Source organism: Myotis myotis, unplaced genomic scaffold (assembly GCF_014108235.1).
Source record: "Myotis myotis isolate mMyoMyo1 unplaced genomic scaffold, mMyoMyo1.p scaffold_m19_p_14, whole genome shotgun sequence".
Classification (NCBI taxonomy): Eukaryota; Metazoa; Chordata; class Mammalia; order Chiroptera; family Vespertilionidae; genus Myotis; species Myotis myotis.
The window spans coordinates 1,938,312-1,958,861 of record NW_023416318.1 but is presented as its reverse complement, the minus strand read 5'-3'; the positions used below and the strand labels follow the sequence as shown (position 1 = coordinate 1,958,861).

General features: G+C 39.9%; 1 protein-coding gene across 1 annotated transcript in view; it reads left to right on the top strand.

The window, feature by feature from the left end:
* Positions 1-20,550, top strand: part of DNAH6 (dynein axonemal heavy chain 6) — a 223,692-nt gene that overhangs the window by 176,374 nt on the left and 26,768 nt on the right. Inside the window, exons 61-64 of the mRNA XM_036335492.1 lie at positions 4,660-4,795; positions 10,148-10,320; positions 12,544-12,734; positions 17,246-17,406. Of these exons, the coding sequence (XP_036191385.1) occupies positions 4,660-4,795; positions 10,148-10,320; positions 12,544-12,734; positions 17,246-17,406 (661 nt within the window). The remainder of the gene's footprint in view (positions 1-4,659; positions 4,796-10,147; positions 10,321-12,543; positions 12,735-17,245; positions 17,407-20,550) is intronic.

Here is a 20,550-nt window from a genome sequence, read left to right as displayed (position 1 = left end):
CCCCTGTTTGCCAGCATTGAGCCTGAGTGTATCCCTGGAAAGATGGACTTTATGCTTTTATTTGACTCCCAGTTCCCTATGCTCCCAGGATAAGCCCAGGCAAGACCTTTCCACTAGGTGATCCTGCCTCCCCAACCCCCACCCATCTTGCATGCATAGATATTCTATCAATGCTATCTTAACTTCATAATCACAGTTAATACTTGCCAAGGGCTAGCTATGGAAGTAGATCAAGTCATTTATTACTCTCAGTATTCCTCTTATGTGAGTTCCTAATTTTATCTCTAGTCTGCAAGTAAAATAATTAGGCACAGAGAGGTTAAATAACTTGTCACGATCCCATACCTATACTTAATAGGGGTTTGGAACCAGGATTTGGAGCCTCGCAGTCTGTAGAGCTTGCCCTGTTAGCTACCACATATGCCAGTGTTTCCTCTACTGCTGCCTGCTAGTTGGTCACTCAGCCAGGCCCTTCTGTCCTCACAACACTCCCGTCAGCCTTGTTTATAGTCTTCCCAAGACTTGGGGAACGTCAAGAACTTTCCAAAGTCATATAACTGATGCGTGAACGAGTCTGATTCAAACCTGCGTCTAAATTCCCAAAGCCCATGTCCATTCCAGTACCACCTGTTTCTTCTCATGAGCAACATATTTCAAAAAGAAATTTAAGATATTTTAAATACCATCAAAGTCAAAACTTAAAGTTATCCAGAAATCATCTTCAGAAACTTCTCAAATGTTGTGGGTTTCTTTAAATTAACCTATCTTTTCTTCCATCACAAGGAAGAAAAGATTTTATTTTAGAAATGTGTTTGGGGATATCTTTTATCTAAGTTACTTTACTCACTTAGTTACTAGTATCTTAATACTTGCATTTTCCATTTTTATCATAAGTGCTTCATATCAATAGATTAATAAGTCAATAGAATAAAAAAAAGAGCCCTAGCTGGTTTGATGCTCAGTGAACAGAGCATCAGCCTACAGAGTGAAGGTCCCTGGGTTCGATTCCAGTCAAGGGCATATGCCCGGGTTGCAGGCTCGATCCCCATTAGGGGGCATGCAGTAGGCAGCTGATCAATGATTCTCATCATTGATGTTTCTATCTCTCCTTCTCCCTTCCTCTCTAAAATCAATAAAAGTATAATTTAATTTTAAAAAATAGAATAAAAAAGGAAAACCACATGATCATCTTAGTAAACACAGAAAAAGCATTTGACAAAACCCAACAACCTTTTGTCATAAAAACAGTCAAACTAGAAACAGAAGAGAACTTGCTCGACTAGATAAAGGGTGTGTACAAAAACCCACCGCTGACATGACACTTCATGGCGAAAGCCTGGGTGCTTTCCCCCTGAGATCAGAAACAAGACAGGATGTCCTACTCTAATCACTCCTTTTTGACGTTGTACTAGAGATTCTCCTCAGGTCCATTGGCAAGAAAATGAAATAAAGGGCATCCAGATTGGAAAAGAAATAAAACTATCTCCATTTGCAAATGACATGATTTTGTATATAGAAAACACTAAAGAACCTACTAAAAAAACCTATTAGAATTAATAAACAAGTTCAGCAAGATGAACTTGTGCAAAGGTCTACAGGTAGAATAGATCCCACACCATTTCTATTTCACTGTAGCTTATTACTTCTCTTAGGTAAATGGTTATTTTTAACATGCTATTAGAGTACAGAATCAATATACGAAACTAATTCATATTTCTTCTGTACACTTGGAATGAACAAGAATGAAAGTGGAATTGAGAAAACAATTCTACTTACAGTGGCATCAGAAAGAATAAAATACTTAGAAATAAATGTAACCAAGGAAGTTCAAAAACATACTCTGAAAACTATAAAACATGTTGAAAGACAATAGAGGGCCTAAATAAATGGAGAAACATCCCACATTCGTGGATTGGATACTTAATATTGTTAGGATGGCAATATCCCCAAATTGAGCTACAAATTCAATACAGTTCCTAACAGAACCCCAGCTGCCTTATTTGTAGAAATGGACAAGCTTATTCTAAAATTCATGTGGAATTGCAAAGGACCCTAACCCCAAAGCTTACTACAAAGCAGCAGTAATCAAAACAGTACGTCTAGCATAAAGATAGGTATACAGATAAATTGAATCAAATTTGAGAATCCAGAAATAAAATCATATGATTGTGGTCAAGCAATTTTTGACAAGAGGCCAAGACAGTTTATTGGGAAAAGCTATCTTCTCAACAAATAGTGCTGGGACAACTGGATAGTCACATGCAAACCTGACATCACACCATATTTAACTTAAAATGTACCAAAGATCTAAATATAAGACCTACAATTCTTAATAGAAAACATAGGAGTAAATTCTCATGAACACAGATTTCTTTCTTTCTTTCTTTCTTTCTTTCTTTTAGTTAATCCTCACCTGCGGATATTTTTCTGTTTATTTTTAGAGAGAGTGGAGGGAAAGAAGGAGGAGAAGAGAGAGAGAGAGAGAGAGAGAGACATATGAGAGAGACACATTGATTGGTTGCTTCCCCCATGCACCCCGACTGAGGCTAGGGATCAAACCTGCAACCCAGGTACATGCCCTTGACCGGAAATCAAACCTGCGACCCTGTGGTGCGCAGGCTGATGCTCTAACCACTAAGCACACCAGCCTCAGGACCAGATATTTCACAATGGATCCTTAGATGTGTTACCAAAAGCATGAGCAACAAAGGAAAATAATAAAGTGGACTTCATCAAAAAGAAACATGTTTTTGCCCTGGCCGGTGTGTTCAATGGTTGTAGCATCGGCCCAAGCACTGAAGGATCGCAGGTTTGATTCCCGGTCAAGGGCACATAGACCTGGGTTGCAGGTTTAATCCCCAGCCCTGGTAGAGGTGCACATGGGAGGCAAACAATTGATGTGTCTCTCATATCGATGTCTCTCTCTCACTCTCTCTCTTCCCCTCCCTCCTCCCTTCCACTTTCTAAGAATCAATGGAAAAAATTGGGTGAGGATTAACAAAAAAATACAAAATAAAATAAATAAACATATTTTTGCTTCAAAGGACACTATCAAGAAAATGAAAAGACAACCCACAGAATGGGAGAAAATATTTGCAAATAATAGTTGATAAAGGATTTGTATCTAGAATATATAAAGAACTCTTACAACTCCATAATAAAAAGACAAATGACCTAATTTAAAAATAGAGGAAGGACCTGAGGAGATATTTCTCCAAGGAAGATATACTAAGCACATGAAAAGATGCTTGACATTATTATTCATCAGGGAAATGCAAATCAAAACCGCATTTGTGAGATACCACTTCACACTCAGTAGAATGGCTATAATAATAATTTTTTTAAAAGACAGGCAATAACAAGTGTTGGTGAGGATGTGGAGAAATTAGATCCCTCATAAACTGTTGGTGAGAGCAAAAAAGGTGCCGCTTCTTTGAAAAACAACCTGGCAGGCCCTCAAATAATTAAACATCGAAGTACCATAAGATGCAGCAATGCCACTTCTAGGTATATACCAAAGAGAAAACAGATGTCCATAGAAAAATTTGGGCATGAACATTCATAGCAGCATTATTCATAATAGCCACAACGTAGAAACAACCCAAATGTCCATCAGCCGATGAGTGGATAAATGAAACCCAGACAATGGAATGTTATTTAATTGAAGCATGAATAAACCTTGAAAACATTAAGCTCAGTGAAAGAAGTCAGTCACAAAATACCAGATATTATAAAATTTGACTTATATGAAGTATCCAGAATAGACAAATCTACAGAGACAGAGAGCAGTGTAGTAGTTGTTTGGGGCTGGGAGGCGTGGGCAGATAGGAGGGTAATCGCTAAAGGGTACATGGGGGTGTTGAAGAGGCAAAATGCTCTAAAATTAACTGTGGTGATGGTTGCACATATCTGTGAATTTACTAAAATACATTAGATTGTATGCTCTAGATGGGGGAAAGGCAATGGTGTGTGAACTGTGTCTCAATAAAGCTCTTTTAAAGTGTCGTATAGAATGTCAGGCAAATATTCAGGAAATTTTCGAAGAACTAGTTTCAGTCTATAATCACAGCTGTTTCTGTCTCTTTTAAAACTGTTTACTCACATGAAAGTGCTTCATGGACTACCACCAGATGGCATAATACTTTTCCCAGAAATTTCTAGGGATATAGGAAGTGCTTAGACATACACTCAACTAAGCTAGAATAAGATTGCCCCTTGTCTTGCTATTGATATTGGTCTTCTACTCACTTTTTCCCATTTCCTAGAGGTGAGAACATCTGGAAATCTGATTTGGAGACTAGATCTTCAGAAAAAAAAGATCATTAACCATAAGAATACTTGGGGGTCGGGAGAGACTAGTGTGTGTTGGAGAACAGGCTGGAAGTAGCGTTAACAGATTTAATGCTAATTCTTCACCAGATCAGCTGCTTTCAGCAATGTCAACCTGAAGGCTTTCATCAGCTGCACTTCTGTGCAAAGGTCTACAGGTAGAATAGATCCCACACCATTTCTATTTCACCGTAGCTTATTACTTCTCTTAGGTAAATGGTTATTTTTAACATGCTATTAGAGCTTGATTTTTTCACTTAGACAAGGTGAAAGCATATTTTGTGGCTGTCTTTGTGAATCATTACTCATTTTCTTTCTGTCTTATAACAGGAACGCCCACCTAAGCCTGAAATTCCCTGGCTGCTTACTCAGGTGTGGTACATATGCTATGACTTAGAAGAATCATTTCCAGTTTTTAAAGGACTTACGAAATTTATGTTGTCACATCCTGTTTGCATACATTTAGGTATGTAATATGGAAAAAGGATCTGCTATCAGGGTTTGTAAACAGGCTCACCAATCCTAACTTTATCGTCTCTTTTAACCTTTTCTGCAATATCAGTATTTTTCCTCTAGGAAATTTCTTCATTGTTAAGAAATTATTAATTACTTGTTTCCCCAATTTCTTGAGTTGAAGGCTTAGCCCATGAATTTTCAATATTTCATATTTACTATTATATCCATTTTAAGGGTATATACATTTGCCTCTAAGTGTTGCTTTAGCTGCATCTCTTTTTATTGAATATAACGTGCATATGGAAAAGTGTTCCAAATCAAAATTTTACCATTTGTTTCTCAAAAACTGACTACACTTAATGGACCAGTACACAAAAACCAAGAACTGGAACAGTCCCAGCCTCCCAAAATCCCCTCATACTCCTTCACAAGACCCTTACCCTTTCCCCAGAGGTAATGACTGCTCTGATTATAACATTCTATATTAATTTTCCTCCACAACTTTTAATATGTACCCCCTTTTAATTCTAAAATTACACTCTTTAATTCTAAAGCATTTAGTATATTTTGGGACTTTTTATTAATAATTTAATTCTATGATAAAAATTACATTCCTAGTCTGCGTAAAATTGATTCTTTGTAATTTATTTAGACTTCGGTTTATGTAAAATATTCCATATGTGACATTTCTTGGATGCAAGACTCCATAAGTTTAGTTAACATCCACTACCAAGCATAATTACAGAATTTTTTGTGTGTGATGAGAACTTTTGAGATTTACTCTCTTAGCAACTTGCAAATATACAATATAGTATCATTAACTATAGTTACCATGCTGTACCTTAGGCCTGCAGAACTTACTTATTTTATAACTGGAGTTTGTACCTTTTGGCTCCCTTCACCCACTTTGACCACTCATCCACCCCCTCCTCTGGCTACTACCAATCTGTTCTCATACCTATAAGCTTGGCAGCTGGGAGGTTATTGGTTTGGGGTTTTTTTTAGATTCTATATATAAGTGAGATCATACGGTATTTGTCTATCTCTGGCTGACATTTCACATAGCATAATATCCTCAAGGTCTATCAAAATTTATTGTGTTTACTTTAGTGATGGTTTTTATATTTGATCTGTCAGTTTCTAAGACAGGTAAATTAAGGTATACCATTATGACTAACAATTTCTCTTTGTAATTCTGGAATTTTTCCCATATTTTGTAAAATTATGGTGGTTAATACAAATAGATTTAGGATTATCATCTTCCTAGTAAATTGTTTCTTTTTTATTAAAGAGTATTTCTCTTTATTCTAAATAGTTATATTTGCCTTAAAATATATTTTTTAATGTTAACATTACTACAGCAGGTTTCTCTTGGTTGGCATATTATATTCTACACTATTCATTTTCAACTCTTGTGTCATTCTCATGTTTTTGGTGTATCTTTAGTGGGATTCTTTTGATTTTTTAAAAATTTATCTTTATTGTTTAGAGTGTTACAGATGTCCCTCTTTCTCCCTCATTTACCCCTTCACCCTGCTCTCTTCTCATCCCCAGGCCTTCCCTGCACAATTGTCTGCCCATGTGCTATGAATATATGCATAAGTTCATTGGTTGAACTCATCGCACCCACCCCCCTTCCCTCTGAAATACTTCAGTCCATTGCCTGCTTCCAGGTCTCTGGATCTTTTTTGTTCATCAGTTTATTTTGTTCATTAGATTCCACATGTAAGAGAGATCATGTGATACTTGTCTTTCTCTGACTGGCTTATTTTGCTTAGCATAATACTCTCCAAGTCCCTCCATTTTCAAAGAGTAAAAGATCCTTTCTTTTACAGCTGTATTATAGTCCATTGTGTAAATGTTCCAATTTTTTAATACATGAATCTACCGATGAGCATTTGGGCTGTTTCCAGATCTTAGCTATTGTAAATAATGCTGCTATTTACATAGGGGTGCATATATTCTTTCTGATTGGTGTTTCTGGCTTGTCAGGATATATTCCTAGAAGTGGGATCACTGGGACAAATAGCAATTCCATTTTTAATTTTTTGAGGAAACTACATACTGTTTTTCATAGTGGTTGTACCAGTCTGCATTCCCACCAACAGAATACAAGGGTTCACCAGCATTTGTTGTTTACTGATTTATTGATGATAGTCATTCTGGCAGGTGCAAGGTGATACCTCATTGTCATTTTAATTTTCATCTCTCTGATGATTAGTGATATTGAGCATTTTTTCATATGGGTCTTGGCTCTTTGTATTCCTCTTTAGAGAAGTGTCTATTCAGGTCTTCTGCCCATATTTTAATTGGATTATCTTCCTTTTGTTGAGTTGTATGAATACTTTATGTGTTTTGGAAATTAATTCCTTATCAAATGTATCATTGGCAAATATGTTCTCCCATACAGTGGACTCCCTTTTCATTTTGATGCTGTTTTCTTTAGCTCTACAAAAGCTTTTTATTTTTATGTAGTCCTATTTGTTCATTTTTTTCTTTTGTTTCTCTTGTCCTAAGCGATACATCAGTGAAAATTCTGCTCTGTGAGATATCTGATATTTTGTTGCCTACATTTTCTTCTAGGATTTTTATGGTTTCATGACTTACATTTGAGTCTTTTATCCATTTTGAGTTTATTCTTGTGTGTGGTATAAGTTGGTGGTATAGTTTTTTGCATGTACCTGTCCAATTATCCCAACACCATTTATTGAAGAGACTGTCTTTACTCCATTGCATGCTCTTATCTCCATTGTCAAATATTAATTGAACATAAAGTCTTGGGTCAATTTCTGGATTCTCTGTTCTTATCCATTGATCTATATGCCTGTTCTTGTGCCGGTACCAGGCTATTCTGAGCACAGTGGCTTTGTACTATAACTTGATATCTGGTATTGTGATTCCTCCAACTTTGTTCTTCTTTCTCAAGATTGCTGCAACTATTCAGAGTCTATTTTTGGTTCCATATAAATTTTTGGAGTGTGTGTTCTAGGTCTGTGAAATATGCTGTTGGTATTTTAATAAGGATTGCATTGAATCTGTAGATTGCTTTGGGCAATGTGGACGTTTTTAATGATATTGATTCTACCAATCCATGGACATGGTATATTCTTCTACTTGTTTATATCTTCCTCTGTCTCTTTTTTCAACATCTTATAGTTTTCCAAGTACAGGTCTTTTACCTCCTTAGTTAAGTTTATTTCTAAGTATCTTACTTCTTTTGTTTCACTAGTTAGTAGGATTTTTTTTTTTTTAGTTTCTCTTTCTGAGAGTTCATTACTAGTGTATAAAAACGCCATAAATTTCTGAGTGTTAATTTTGTATCCTGCTACATTGCCAACTTCATTTGTTAAATCTAGTAGCTTTTTGGTGGAGTCTTTAGGGTTTTCTATGTACAATATCATGTCATCTGCAAATAGTGATAGTTTTACTTCCTCCTTTCCAATTTGGATGCCTTTTATGTTTTCTTCTTATCTGATCACTGATTAGGACATCCAGTCTATGTTGCATAAAAGTGGTGAAAGCAGACACTGTCTTGTTCCTGTTCTTTGTGTACCCAGTAATTGTGGTGATTTAAAGTCTACATGGACCAGAATTTCTGGGATCTTAATATGCTTATCTGATTTCTGAATAAAGACTAGAAAAAATAAAATGTTCTTCAATAACTACATCAAATAGAAATTATGTTTCTATATTGTAGACCAGTTTAACAAGATAGCTAGCATTAGAGGTAGAACATAAAAAGAAAAAACACTCATAGGAGAAGCCTAGAGATGAACATTTGCAAACAAACCCAAAGCAGAAAGGAATAGATGAAGCCTCATAAACACAGAGGCAAAGAAAGAGAGAAGAGGTTGAAAGGCAAAGTAATTCTGAGAACAACTTATCATTTTTGAATAAAAGGCATTGTGTTACCCTGTCAATTGGGATGAAAATTTCAACAATTTAAAGCTATTTTCCTGCTCTCATTTGTAAAATTTCAAGATTTATTCTGGAAATCCTACAGGATTGTGAAGGTTTATACATGTGTAATAGTATGGCTTGTGCTCTAAATGTGAACTTTAGATCTTTGTAGGTCAAGTTTAATCATTCCAATGTCATTCTTACTTTCAAAAGCTTCCTAATTGCCTTAATCTTTTGTCTTTGATGGTCTCTAAGTGTTTCATGTCCTATTAGTTGAGTTATCATTTAAAATATGCTGTCTTGTCTTATTAGCCAAAGCCTTGGTTGATTGTACAATAACCTCAAGAAAAAAGAATTCCCTTTGGAATAAATGTTTCCATTACTTGATTTTTAGAATAATGCAGCCACCTTCAACCAAAGAGCACTGCAGTGTGCTGAATGAACCCTGTGGTCTCATGCCATGGAATTGTCTTTATTCCATATAGAAACTAGAAGTCTTGAGGTGCACCCTTCTTCAAGGCCATGGTCTTAACGTGTCACTAAATTTCTGTCAATAACTCTGATTGCAGTTATTAGGCCCTCAGAGAAAAGCCCCAGGAGACCAGCTGGAGAAAGTGGCTTTATAGCCTGGAATGTAAGCCAACTATTCTGCCTAATGTTTGACTGTAGGAACCTGTTTTGTCACTGCTGTGTTGGCTTGCCGAGAGCTCCCAGCATACTGTGCACCTTGTATCAACAGGAATTTCAATGCTAATTCTTACTGCATGCTATAACCATTGCAAGGGTTATAGTACGTGAAATGCAAGTCCATTTCTTATAACTATTCCAAGGGTGAGGGGGAGCAATGTATTAATGCTTATCGGGGCATAAAGTTGTGTAGATTGTCAATTTAGTCATATATTGTTTATATTATGTAGGCCAGAATTTTTAATTTGCTTCATCTGTCACAGACTAATAATGGTGTATTATTTCCTACCACAATTCTTTTTCTACTTTTTCAAACTCTACCTCCAGCAGTGAGGGATATCTTCTTATACTATTATCTGGAACATATAGGTTCATTTTATTGTGCTTTTATTATGAGGTTTGAATTTTACTATAACCTCTTTTGTCCCATTTAATTACATTTGCCTTGAATTCTAACTTGTCCAATGTTACTCTTATCACTTCAGTTTTCTTTTTGTTCACATGTGATTAATGTATTTCTATGCATCCTTTTATTGTAACCTCTCTATTATTTGTTTCACTTTGCTTTTTGTAAGTGGGTTTCTGTTGAATATTTTCTGATCCAGTTTTAATTTCTTTGCTCTTTAATTAGTCTGGGTAGGGGGATATCAGTATATTTATATTCATAGAAAGAATTGATAGTAAATGTAGAGATTTCTAAATTACCAAATATTTTTATTTAATTTAAAAGTCAAAACAACTCTAAATAAGGCATATTTTTAAATTATGTTTCCAGGATCTTTTGAGACTTTCATTAACTCACAGGATTTGAAAAACTATCCCACAGTAGGGGAAGAAGAGGAACAACTCCTGAAACAGAAAGTGGAGTTGGAAATCTATGAATCGTGGCTTTCAAAGTTAAGCTCTTTCCATAAGCTAATTCTTGTTAAATGTTGTAAAGAAGAAAAGGTAAGGTTTTTTTTTTTAACTAAAGAACTGTGTTATAACTATTTCTACTAAAGCTCACCAACTAGTTATGATCCATGAACTGATAAGATTTATTTGTTAGCCATGGTAGTGAGACACACATTTGCGGGCTGGCATGTGTACACATGCACTTCTATTGTATTGCCTCGTCCTCCACCTGAGAATCATAAACCTTACATACCACTGGAGAGACAATTAGCACTAAAGCAAATCAAAAGACAGAAAAACCAAGCAAATTCCACAGGAAACCTTGGCTCTATTGCTTTACCTGATTCATCTCCTTTCTGTATTCCATGTACTTAACCGTGTTCTTGGATATATATGTATTTCTGGATATACATTATGTAGATTAGAGCCTAACCAAGGGTGTGTTTTATACAAACTTATCTCCACGTGTTTAAAATGTTTCATAAAGAAAATCAGTTCAGAGACATGAGAAATAGCACATGTAACCCATAGTGTTTGATTTTTCATTAATAAAGCTATCAGAATCCTAGATCTCTATATAATAGTAATAAAGTGACCTATTGTCCAGAAAAATATTTCTCCAACTTTTTAAATTCAGGAGCATTTCATGAGCGTGTTACCACTTTTATATTTACACTAGAGACCCGGTGCACAAATTCATGCACGGGTGGGGTCCCTCGGCCTGGTGGGCAATCAGGGCTGATCTGGGCTGGCCAGTCGCGGGGAGGGGCCGCGGGAGTTTGGCCAGGGGGAGGTACTGCAGATGTTGGCTGTCAAAGTGCACTGACCACCAGGGGGCAGCTCCTATGTTGAGCGTCTGGTCCTGGTGGTCAGTGTGCGTAATAACTACCGGCCGGTCATCCAGTTGTCCAGTCATAATGGTCACTTAGGCCCAGATAGATAGATAGAGAGATAGATAATAGCCCTCAAGAAATAAATTACTGGTGCTTTGTCTTGTGGTCATTTATTGTAAACTTCATGAGCATTTTTTTTTTTGTCAAAGTAAAAAGCAAATAAATAGCTCATATCTTTGAAAATATTTTAAATAAAAATAAAAAAGAAATGTACTCTGGAATTATACTTAGTCACACAGTGGAACAAACTTCCAGGCCCCTTGGCCCTGTCTCAAAGCTGTCCCTTCTGGGCCACGCCACCTTTACAGTCAGCACCACAATATAGCCACACTTAGGTGGGCAAGCATGTGACTATTTTTTCCCAGTGTGGCCAGATTGGGGTGCCATTCAAATCCAAACAACATGTCTCCCCCACCCCCACCCCCAATAAAAACATGGTAAGACTTGTTTGGACAGGGTGTTGTCAACACCTCATGGAGAGCTAACATTAAATCCTGCTACTGCCTACAGCTGTGAAAGATGTGGCCTGCCCCACCTTTAAGGCAGCCGTTCACATTGTAGGCATGGCAGGTTAGGTTTGTATATTTATCATGGCAGTTTTGGGGGCACAAATATCTTTTACGAGATATTTCTATCTCAAACAAAGACTCCATTTGGGCTCTGGAGAGCCATGGTCTGCAAGAGCAGAAAAGGGTTAAGTTGGCTCGGGGGAGGTCCGTGAAGGGAACACACTGGTGTAGAAAGTGGCCCGACCAGGGATCTGATCATCAGGGCTGGGGCTGGTTCCTGAGAGAGGTCAGAAGAGGATGATGAGTAGATAAGAAATGAAGATGGTGGTCAGCATACGGAGTCAATTCCTCTGAGAAACTGGCTTGTGAACGGGAAGCAAAGAAATGAAATAGTAGCTGGCAGGGCACTGCAATGAAGGGAAGGCTCTCTCGTTTGGCTTTTAAGAATAAGAGACCATGGAGCCTAATTGGTTGGTGACAGGGAGATCATGGAGAGCGGGAGAGGTCAATCATGCAGGAGTCAGTGGAAGGACTGAAAGTAAAGTCCCTGAGAATGCAAGAGGGATGGAACAAAAGGAGGTGAGGGTGGGGAAACCGCAGGTGCACAGAGAGACGGAGTGATGGGGGACGTTCCTCTCGTGTCATACTTTATCCTGCTCAGTGCAGTCAGGAGGAGCACGGCTGTCAGCAGTTGGGCGGTGTACAAGTTCACCAAGTTGATCCACAGGAAGAAATATACCCAGTCAAGAGAGAATGAGCTCAAAGGACAGGGCACCGGCCTCTGAGAAGCTGAGGGGAAACAGAGTAAAATTATGAAAGATACTCGACCAACACTTTTTTAAATGTGTTTTTCTTTTCGCCTTTTCACCTTTCAGGTGGTTTTTGCTCTTACAGATTTTGTCATAGAAAATCTTGGGAAACGCTTTATAGAGACACCGCCTATGGACCTGCCGACTCTGTATCAAGATATGTCCCACAACACTCCCCTCATATTCATCTTAAGCACGGGCTCCGATCCCATGGGCGCATTCCAGAGGTTTGCCCGGGACAGAGGATACTCGGAACGGTAAGGTCTCCTTGTGCAGATTCAGCAACTCATATGAACATCTCCTTGATAAAAGTTTCCCTTTTTGTTCCTTCTATGGAGCATGAATTCCTACATTCAGGTAACCCTTACTAAATAAATTACGAAACATTAATATTTAGCTAACAGTGTTGTTAAAATGGGGTCAAAATCATAAAAGTATATGTAAATTTCATTTGAGAAAGGGAGATGATTTAAAATGTTGACGTCTGATAATATAGTGGAATAGTGACTAAAACTTACTTGTTATTTAAGACATTTTTAATGTAACTGTAAGAGGATTATAGTTTACTCCCCATGCTCAAATGTGCAAAAAAAAAAAAAATCCATAGCTCCTTAGGTTGTATTCTTCTCATCTTTCGCATGAGCCTCTACTCCGCTCAGTAACAGGGGCAAGGGGAAGTTTAAACTTGTGCATTAAAAGGACTAAGACCGCCGAAACCGGTTTGGCTCAGTGGATAGAGCGTTGGCCTGCGGACTGAAAGGTCCCAGGTTCGATTCTGGTCAAGGGCATGTACCTGGGTTGCGGGCATATCCCCAGTAGGAGATGTGCAGGAGGCAGCTGATCGATGTTTCTCTCTCATCGATATTTCTAACTCTCTATCTCTCTCCCTTCCTCTCTGTAAAAAAATCAATAAAATATATAAAAAAATAATAATAAATAAAAGGACTAAGACCAAGTAAGAAATAGACTATTTGAAGAGGTGAAGGTGATCCCTGTTTTCTAGTATCTCTAGCTGTCTACCAGGAAAAAATGTAAATGTTGTCTGCAGAAACACAGTCTTAGGCACACAATAAAATAAAACCAGGTACATGGAAAGGCCAGGAAAAAATGTTTAAAAACTAAGAAAAATAGCCCTAACCGGTTTGGCTCAGTGGATAGAGCGTCGGCCTGTGGACTGAAAGGTCCCAAGTTCGATTCCGGTCAAGGGCATGTACCTGGGTTGCAGGCACATCCCCAGTAGGGGGTGTGCAGGAGGCAACTGGTCGATGTTTCTCTCTCATCGATGTTTCTAACTCTCTATCCCTCTCCCTTCCTCTCGGTAAAAATCAATAAAATATATTTTTTAAAATAAACAATATGCAATAGGAGCAGAATACACGGTGCGCTGATAATGGATACATGCGACAGATTTTTAAATAACATTTAAAATATTCGAAGAAATGAAGGATTGAAAAAATTAGTAGAGAACTGGAATTATTCACAAATGATAGATTGATTTGATGAGTGAAACTAAGCAGGGAAGAAGGCAGAAGAGAAAGTAAGAGGCAGATACAGATTAATGGTGGGAATGCAAGATGGTACGGCCACATTGGAAGACCGTTTTGTGTTTTCTTACAAAATGAAACATACTCTTACCATTCTATCTAGCAATCACACTTCTTGTATTTACCCAAGGAGATAAACACTATGTGTATGCAAAAACCTGCACTTGGAAGTTCACTGCAGCTTTATTCATAATTACCAAAACTTACAAGCAACCAAGATGTCTTTCAGTAGGTGAATAGGTAAATAAGCTGTGGTACAACCGAATAATGAAATATCACTCAGCACTAAACAGAAAGGTACTATCAAGCCATGAGAAGACACGGAAGAAACTGAAGTGCATATCTGAAAAGGCTACATACTTTATGATTCCAACTACATGTCAATCTGGAAAAAGGCAAAACTGTGGAGACAGTAAAAAGAGAACAAAGTGTTTATATCCAATATAAAGAACTCTTAAAAAGAAAAAAAGAAAAAGGTGATTCACAATAGAAAAAAAAAAAGAGGAGAGCAAGGGAAGACATAAAATGGAATAGCCAAATGGCCAATAAATGAACCTATGAAAAGGGGAAACAATTTAAACCTCAGTGAGATACCACTATACTTTCATCAGGTGTCAGCAAGGACATGGAGAAGCAAGTACTCTCACCTGCTGCTGGGAGAAGTGTGGAATGGTGGCATCACTTTGGAAAATAGTTTGATACTATAAAAAAAAGTTAAACATTATACATATTCTGTCAAACAGCAGTTCCACTCCTAGGAATGTACACAACAAAATGGAGTGCATATGTATACCAAAAGACATGTACAAGAATGTTTATTGAAGCATTGTATGTAATAGTCAAAAGCCATAAATGATCCAAATGTCCTTCAAGAGCAAAATGGATAAAAAGTGGAATATTATATAGCAATAAAAATGAATGAACATAATGACACACAATAATATAAATTAATCCAAAAATATTGTTGATTGAAATGGGCCAAATATAAAAAAATATGATTCCACTTATATAAAATTCAAAAACAGGCAAAATTGACTGATGGTGTTAGAATTCAAAATAGCCTTTGAGAATGAAGCGGATACTGATTGAGAGGGTGATGGTAAATGTCCTTTATTTTGTCCTAAGTGGTGATACATGTGTATATTCACCTTGGGGGAATTCATTAAGCCATGCATTAATGATTTGTACTATTTATATACTAAGATATATATATACTAGAGGCCCGGTGCACAAAAATTTGTGCACTCAGGGGGAGAGGGGGTCTCTCAGCCTGGCCTGTGCCCTCTCGCAGTCTGGGACCCCTCGGGAGATAATGACCTGCTGGCTTAGGCCTGCTCCCAGTTGGCAGAGGGCAGGCCCAATCCCTAGGTGCAGCCCCTGGTCGGGCTCAGAGCAGGGCCGATTGGGGAGTTGGGGCGCCGCCCCCTGTCATGCACAGAGCAGGGCAGATCGGGAGGTTGCGATGCCACCCTCAGTCACGCTCAGGGTAGGGCCGATTGGGGCGTTGGGGCACCACCCCCTGTCACACTCAAGGCAGGGTCGATAGGGAGGTTGCGGCGCCACCCCCTGTCACGCACAGAGCAGGGAAGATCAGGGGGTTGGGACGCTGCCCCCTATCACGCACAGAGCAGGGCCAATAAGGGGGGTTGGGGCTCCGTACCCTGTCACACACAGAGCAGGGCCGATCAGGGGGTTGAGGAGCTCCCCCCTGTCACACACAGAGCAGGGCGGATCAGGGGGTTGGGGCGCCGCCACTGTCACACTCAGGGCAGGGCCAATGGGGGGGTTGGGGCGCCGCCCCCTGTCACACACAGAGCCGCAGGGCGATCGGGGGTTGGGGAGCTCCCCCGTCACACACAGAGCAGGGCGGATCAGGGGGTTGGGGCGCCACACCCTGTCACACACAGAGCCGCAGGGCGATCAGGGGTTTGGGGAGCTTCCCCCTGTCACACACAGAGCAGGGTTGATCAGGGGGTTGAGGAGCTCCCCCCCTGTCACGAACAGAGCAGGGCAGATAGGGAGGTTGTGGCCTCGGCCCCTATCACACACAGAGCCACAGGGGGTCTGTGCCCCCTGTCATGCTGCCCCCTGTCACGCTGATCCCAGTCCCGGGAGGCTATTACCCTTTTACTATATAGGATAGAAACCTGGTGCATGGGTGGGGGCCAGCTGGTTTTCCCTGAAGGGTGTCCTGGATCAGGATGGGGGTCCCGCTTGGGTGCCTGGCCAGCCTGGGTGAGGGACTGATGGCTGTTTGCATCTGGTCACACCCCCTTTAGGGTGGGGGTCCCCACTGGGGTGCCTGGCCAGCCTGGGTGAGGGGCTGAGGGCCGTTTTCAGGCTGGCGGGTGACTGAAGCTCCCAACCGCTCCTTTTTTCCTTTTTTTTTTTTATTCTGGGCCAGCTTTAGCTCTGAGGCTCGGCTCCAGCTATGAGACCTCCGCTGCTGAAAGCAGGTTTCTGGCCTTTGTTTACCTTCTGTATTTGAAACAATGTTGCGGTCCTGCTGGCTGAAGCCCAGGGTTTTGTTTAGCTTCTATATTTGTTACAATGTTGCTTAGAGTGCAGCTGAGAGGCGGGCAAGGCAGGCGGGGAAGCTTGGCTTCCTCCGTCACTGAAGCAAGCAAGCCTCCCTGTTCGCGTCAGCTGCCTGGCTGCCGGCCGCCATCTTGGCTGGCAGTTAATTTGCATATCGCCCTAATTAGCCAATGGGAAGGGTAGCGGTCGTATGCTAATTACCATGTTTCTCTTTTATTAGATAGGATATACTAAGATATATTTATATACTAAGATATATATATATATATATATATATATATATATATATGTTAGACTTCAGTTTTTTAAAGTTTTTAAAAACTGACCTATAAGCTTGGAAGTCTGGGTAGTGAATACCTTTGGGAAGAAGGAAGGGAAAATGATTGGTTGGAAAGGGGCACAGAAGAGATGTGCCCAGGGTGTTGGCAAAGTTCTCTTCTCAACCACAGATGTTCATTTGCAATAATTCATAGAGCTGTGTATTTGTTCTTTGCACTTTCCCATATGTTATAGTAAAAAATTTTTTTAAAAAAACAAGAAAATAAAAAAAAACATTTGTACACCTATCAGAATGAGGATGTTAAATGTGTGCTTATTCTAGGCAAAAGTCTACTATATTTAAATGTCTTAATGATTTTGTTGCTTAAAACACAGCATTTCGTTGTTGTTGTTGTTGTTCAACTCAGGGTGCAATCCATTTCACTGGGGCAAGGACAAGGACCCATTGCTGAAAAAATGATCAAAGATGCTATGAAAACAGGAAACTGGGTATTTTTGCAAAACTGCCATCTTGCTGTTTCTTGGATGTTGGCAATGGAAGAGCTCATTAAAACCTTCACAGACCCAAGTATGTCGAACACATATCATTTGCCTAATAATACCATTTTATGTAGCCTTTCTTGTTGAACTGATTCCTTATAATAATTCTTTATTGTAGGGATTGTGTTTCCCATAGTAGAGAGAAGAAATTTGAGACCTACAGAGCTTTAGTTAAGTTATACAACCCAGATTCGAAAAAGATCTTTAGACACCAAGTTAAGGTGGATCACCCACTGGGTCATTTCTTTTTCTTTTTTTATATTTTATTGATTTCAGAGAGGAAGGGGGAGAGAGAAAGAGATAGAAATATCAATGATAAGAATCATTGATCGGCTGTCTCCTGCACACCCCCTACTGGGGATCAAGCCCACACCCAGGCATGTGCCCTTGGTCACAATCGAACCCAGGACCTTTCAGCCTGCAGGCAGACACTCTATCTACTCAGCTAGGGCGCCCACTGGATCACTTCTGTCTCACATTGCTCTCTATGGGAAGCCATTAGAATTCAAAGTAGATTACATGTAAGCATAATAAAACAAAAAAAGAAAAATGACTTTAGGACAACGAAGGAAAATAAATCTTTCCCTATAGAAGGAGAGAAGTTAAGGAACAGAGTTGAGATGACCACCAGTTCCTTTAAGAGTAGCTTTTTACTGCTTTGTATACTAACTGCCGTATCACCACTTTCTTTCCCACTCAAGAAAGTATAATGGGCTGCAGAGAAATAAGAAGTGGAGTTAGAATCTACTCGTTTTAGAATGCTAGTGTGGAAATAATGGAAACCCTAGGAACTGTATCTATCGCAGGTAATAAACACGGTGAGCCCCGCTCCGCCAGGAGGCCCTGGGAGAGAACCACCAACCCAGAGTACCCAGAGCCCTGCTCTGGGGTCTTCCTTTTTGTCTTGACTGCAGAAAGCTTTCTGGGAAGGTGAGAGCTGTGCAGCTGGTCTTACAAGTAACTTTACTTGATGCTGCCTATTAAGGTGAAGAGCTGCTCCTTTGCATGGCCAGCCTGCACGTGATACCAGGACAGGGGAGGGGAATTGCAGCCTTCCCCTAAGGCCCCTCACTTCCCAGGTTCCCGGGCCCTGCCTTCTGCAGGCTGCTTCTAGCGAGGCTAAGGAATGATTTGCACCTACCATCCAGAATCCCCCACTCTTTTATAGTGCAGATAAGAGGTAGCCTGCTTCCTGTGGCTTAATTCCATTTAAATGATTAAAGAAAAAGCACAAGAATGTCTTCACTATGGTTTAGGGATCCCGATGGTTAGGATTATAGTTCGGAAGCAATGCTAGGGAAGACATCTACAGGTAACTTGCTGCAGAAGTTCAACATGAACCTTCAGAATATGGGATCAGCTTGCGGAAGGCCCATACAAGAGCATGTGCCAGTTCTTCAGGGAGGCTGGGAGGCTTTGGAAGCTAGAAGTTCTTAGAGGGGTTTAAGTGATTGCATCTCACTAACGTTTCAGTGAATAGAAAAATCCTCTTCTGGCCCTTGTTGCAGTCATTTATTAACTTAACCACCTGAGTTCTGATGTTTAACTTGAACCAGTATAAAATAAAATACATTCAGGTAGTAAGCTGAAAAGTAAAAGTGGAAGGGAAGGAGGCGGGGGAGAGAAGGGAGGGAAGGGAGGGGAGGGAAGGGAAGGGGAAGGGAGGGGAGTAGGGGAGGGAAGGGAAGAAGGAAAGCTCTGGACTTGAAATTTTAAGATCCAAGTGGTAGAGTTCTGCCCCACCACTTCTTGACTGTGCTTATTACATCTCTGCTTTGGGCCTCAGTTTCCCCAGCTATCAAATGATCGCATCATATCATTGGTAGAACTCCCATACTAAGATGACATCTAAGGTTTCATTCCAGCTCTAAATAAAACTTCTATGTCTGTGAAAGTTAAGATTCTTGATGCATTAGCAATTATAAGGGGGCTATTGCGGGGGGCGGGGGGGAGAGAGGGAGGTGGCGGGGGCAGAGCACACACTTCTCTAAAACTGGCCTTTTTTATTCTTCAGATTCTTTGGTTAGTGAACTCATTAGCCCTAAGACATTGGTTGATGTTTGGCTTCTATGCCTAATAGTTTCTACCTGCAAGTAATTTCAGTGTTGCTCTAGAGTTGTGCTAGAACTGCCTTTTAATTTTGGCTATTTAAAGTAGCTCGTTAAGTTAGCTCAAACTAAGAAAAATAAATTCAACTTTGATCTGCAGTCATTCATTCAGTAAAATTTGAGAAACTACTATGGGCCATGCACTGTTCTGAATGCTTAAGGCAGCGGTTCTCAACCTGTGGGTCGCGACCCCTTTGGTGGTCGAATGACCCTTTCACAGGGGTCACCTGAGACCATCCTGCATATCAGACATTTACATTACGATTCATAACAGTAGCAACATTACAGTTATGAAGTAGCAACGAAAATAACTTTATGGTTGGCTCACAACATGAGGAACTGTATTTAAAGGGCCAGAAGGTCGAGAACCACTGGCTTAAGGTATAGGAGTGAACAAAACAACCACAGATATCTGCCCTCATCAAGCTTATATTCTAGTGAGGGGAGACAGATGGTAAATAAACCATCTGATCAGTAATTTATACAGTAAAACAGAATGTGGTCAGTGCTTTGGACAAAATTAAAAGGAGAGTAAGGAGGATGGGAAAGGTCAAGATGGAATGCGGGTGGGGCGGAAGGTGGGTAGCAATTTTAAATGGTGTGGCCCGGGAAGACCTCTTAGAGAAGGTGACACTTGATTAAGACTTGAAGAAAGTGAGGGAATCAAAGGAAAAACCTTCCAGGCAGAAGGAACAGACAGTGCAGAGACCCAGGGAGGGAAGCCTGGCACGCTGGAGGAACACCACAGTCCAAAAAGCAATGCCAAGAGAGTCCTCTGTGGGTGGTTCTTGTGTTTTCCTGTGATGCGAATGGTGATTTTTCCAACGTTGCTTTAGCCTTTTTTAACCTAGAATGGAACTCATTCTTTCTTAGATTCCCAGTCCTCAGCTCAGAAAGTGTATTCAGTTAACCTCTTGATGTTACCGTTGACATCTCTCCGTATCCCTGCTCCCTTGGTTCCCTTTGCAACTTCTCTGCGGAAGGGAGAAACTCCTTTCTTCTCCATAGGCTTTCTGACCACTCTTGTGCAGTTTGCCTTAAGTTAAATGGTTAAGAAAAAAAAT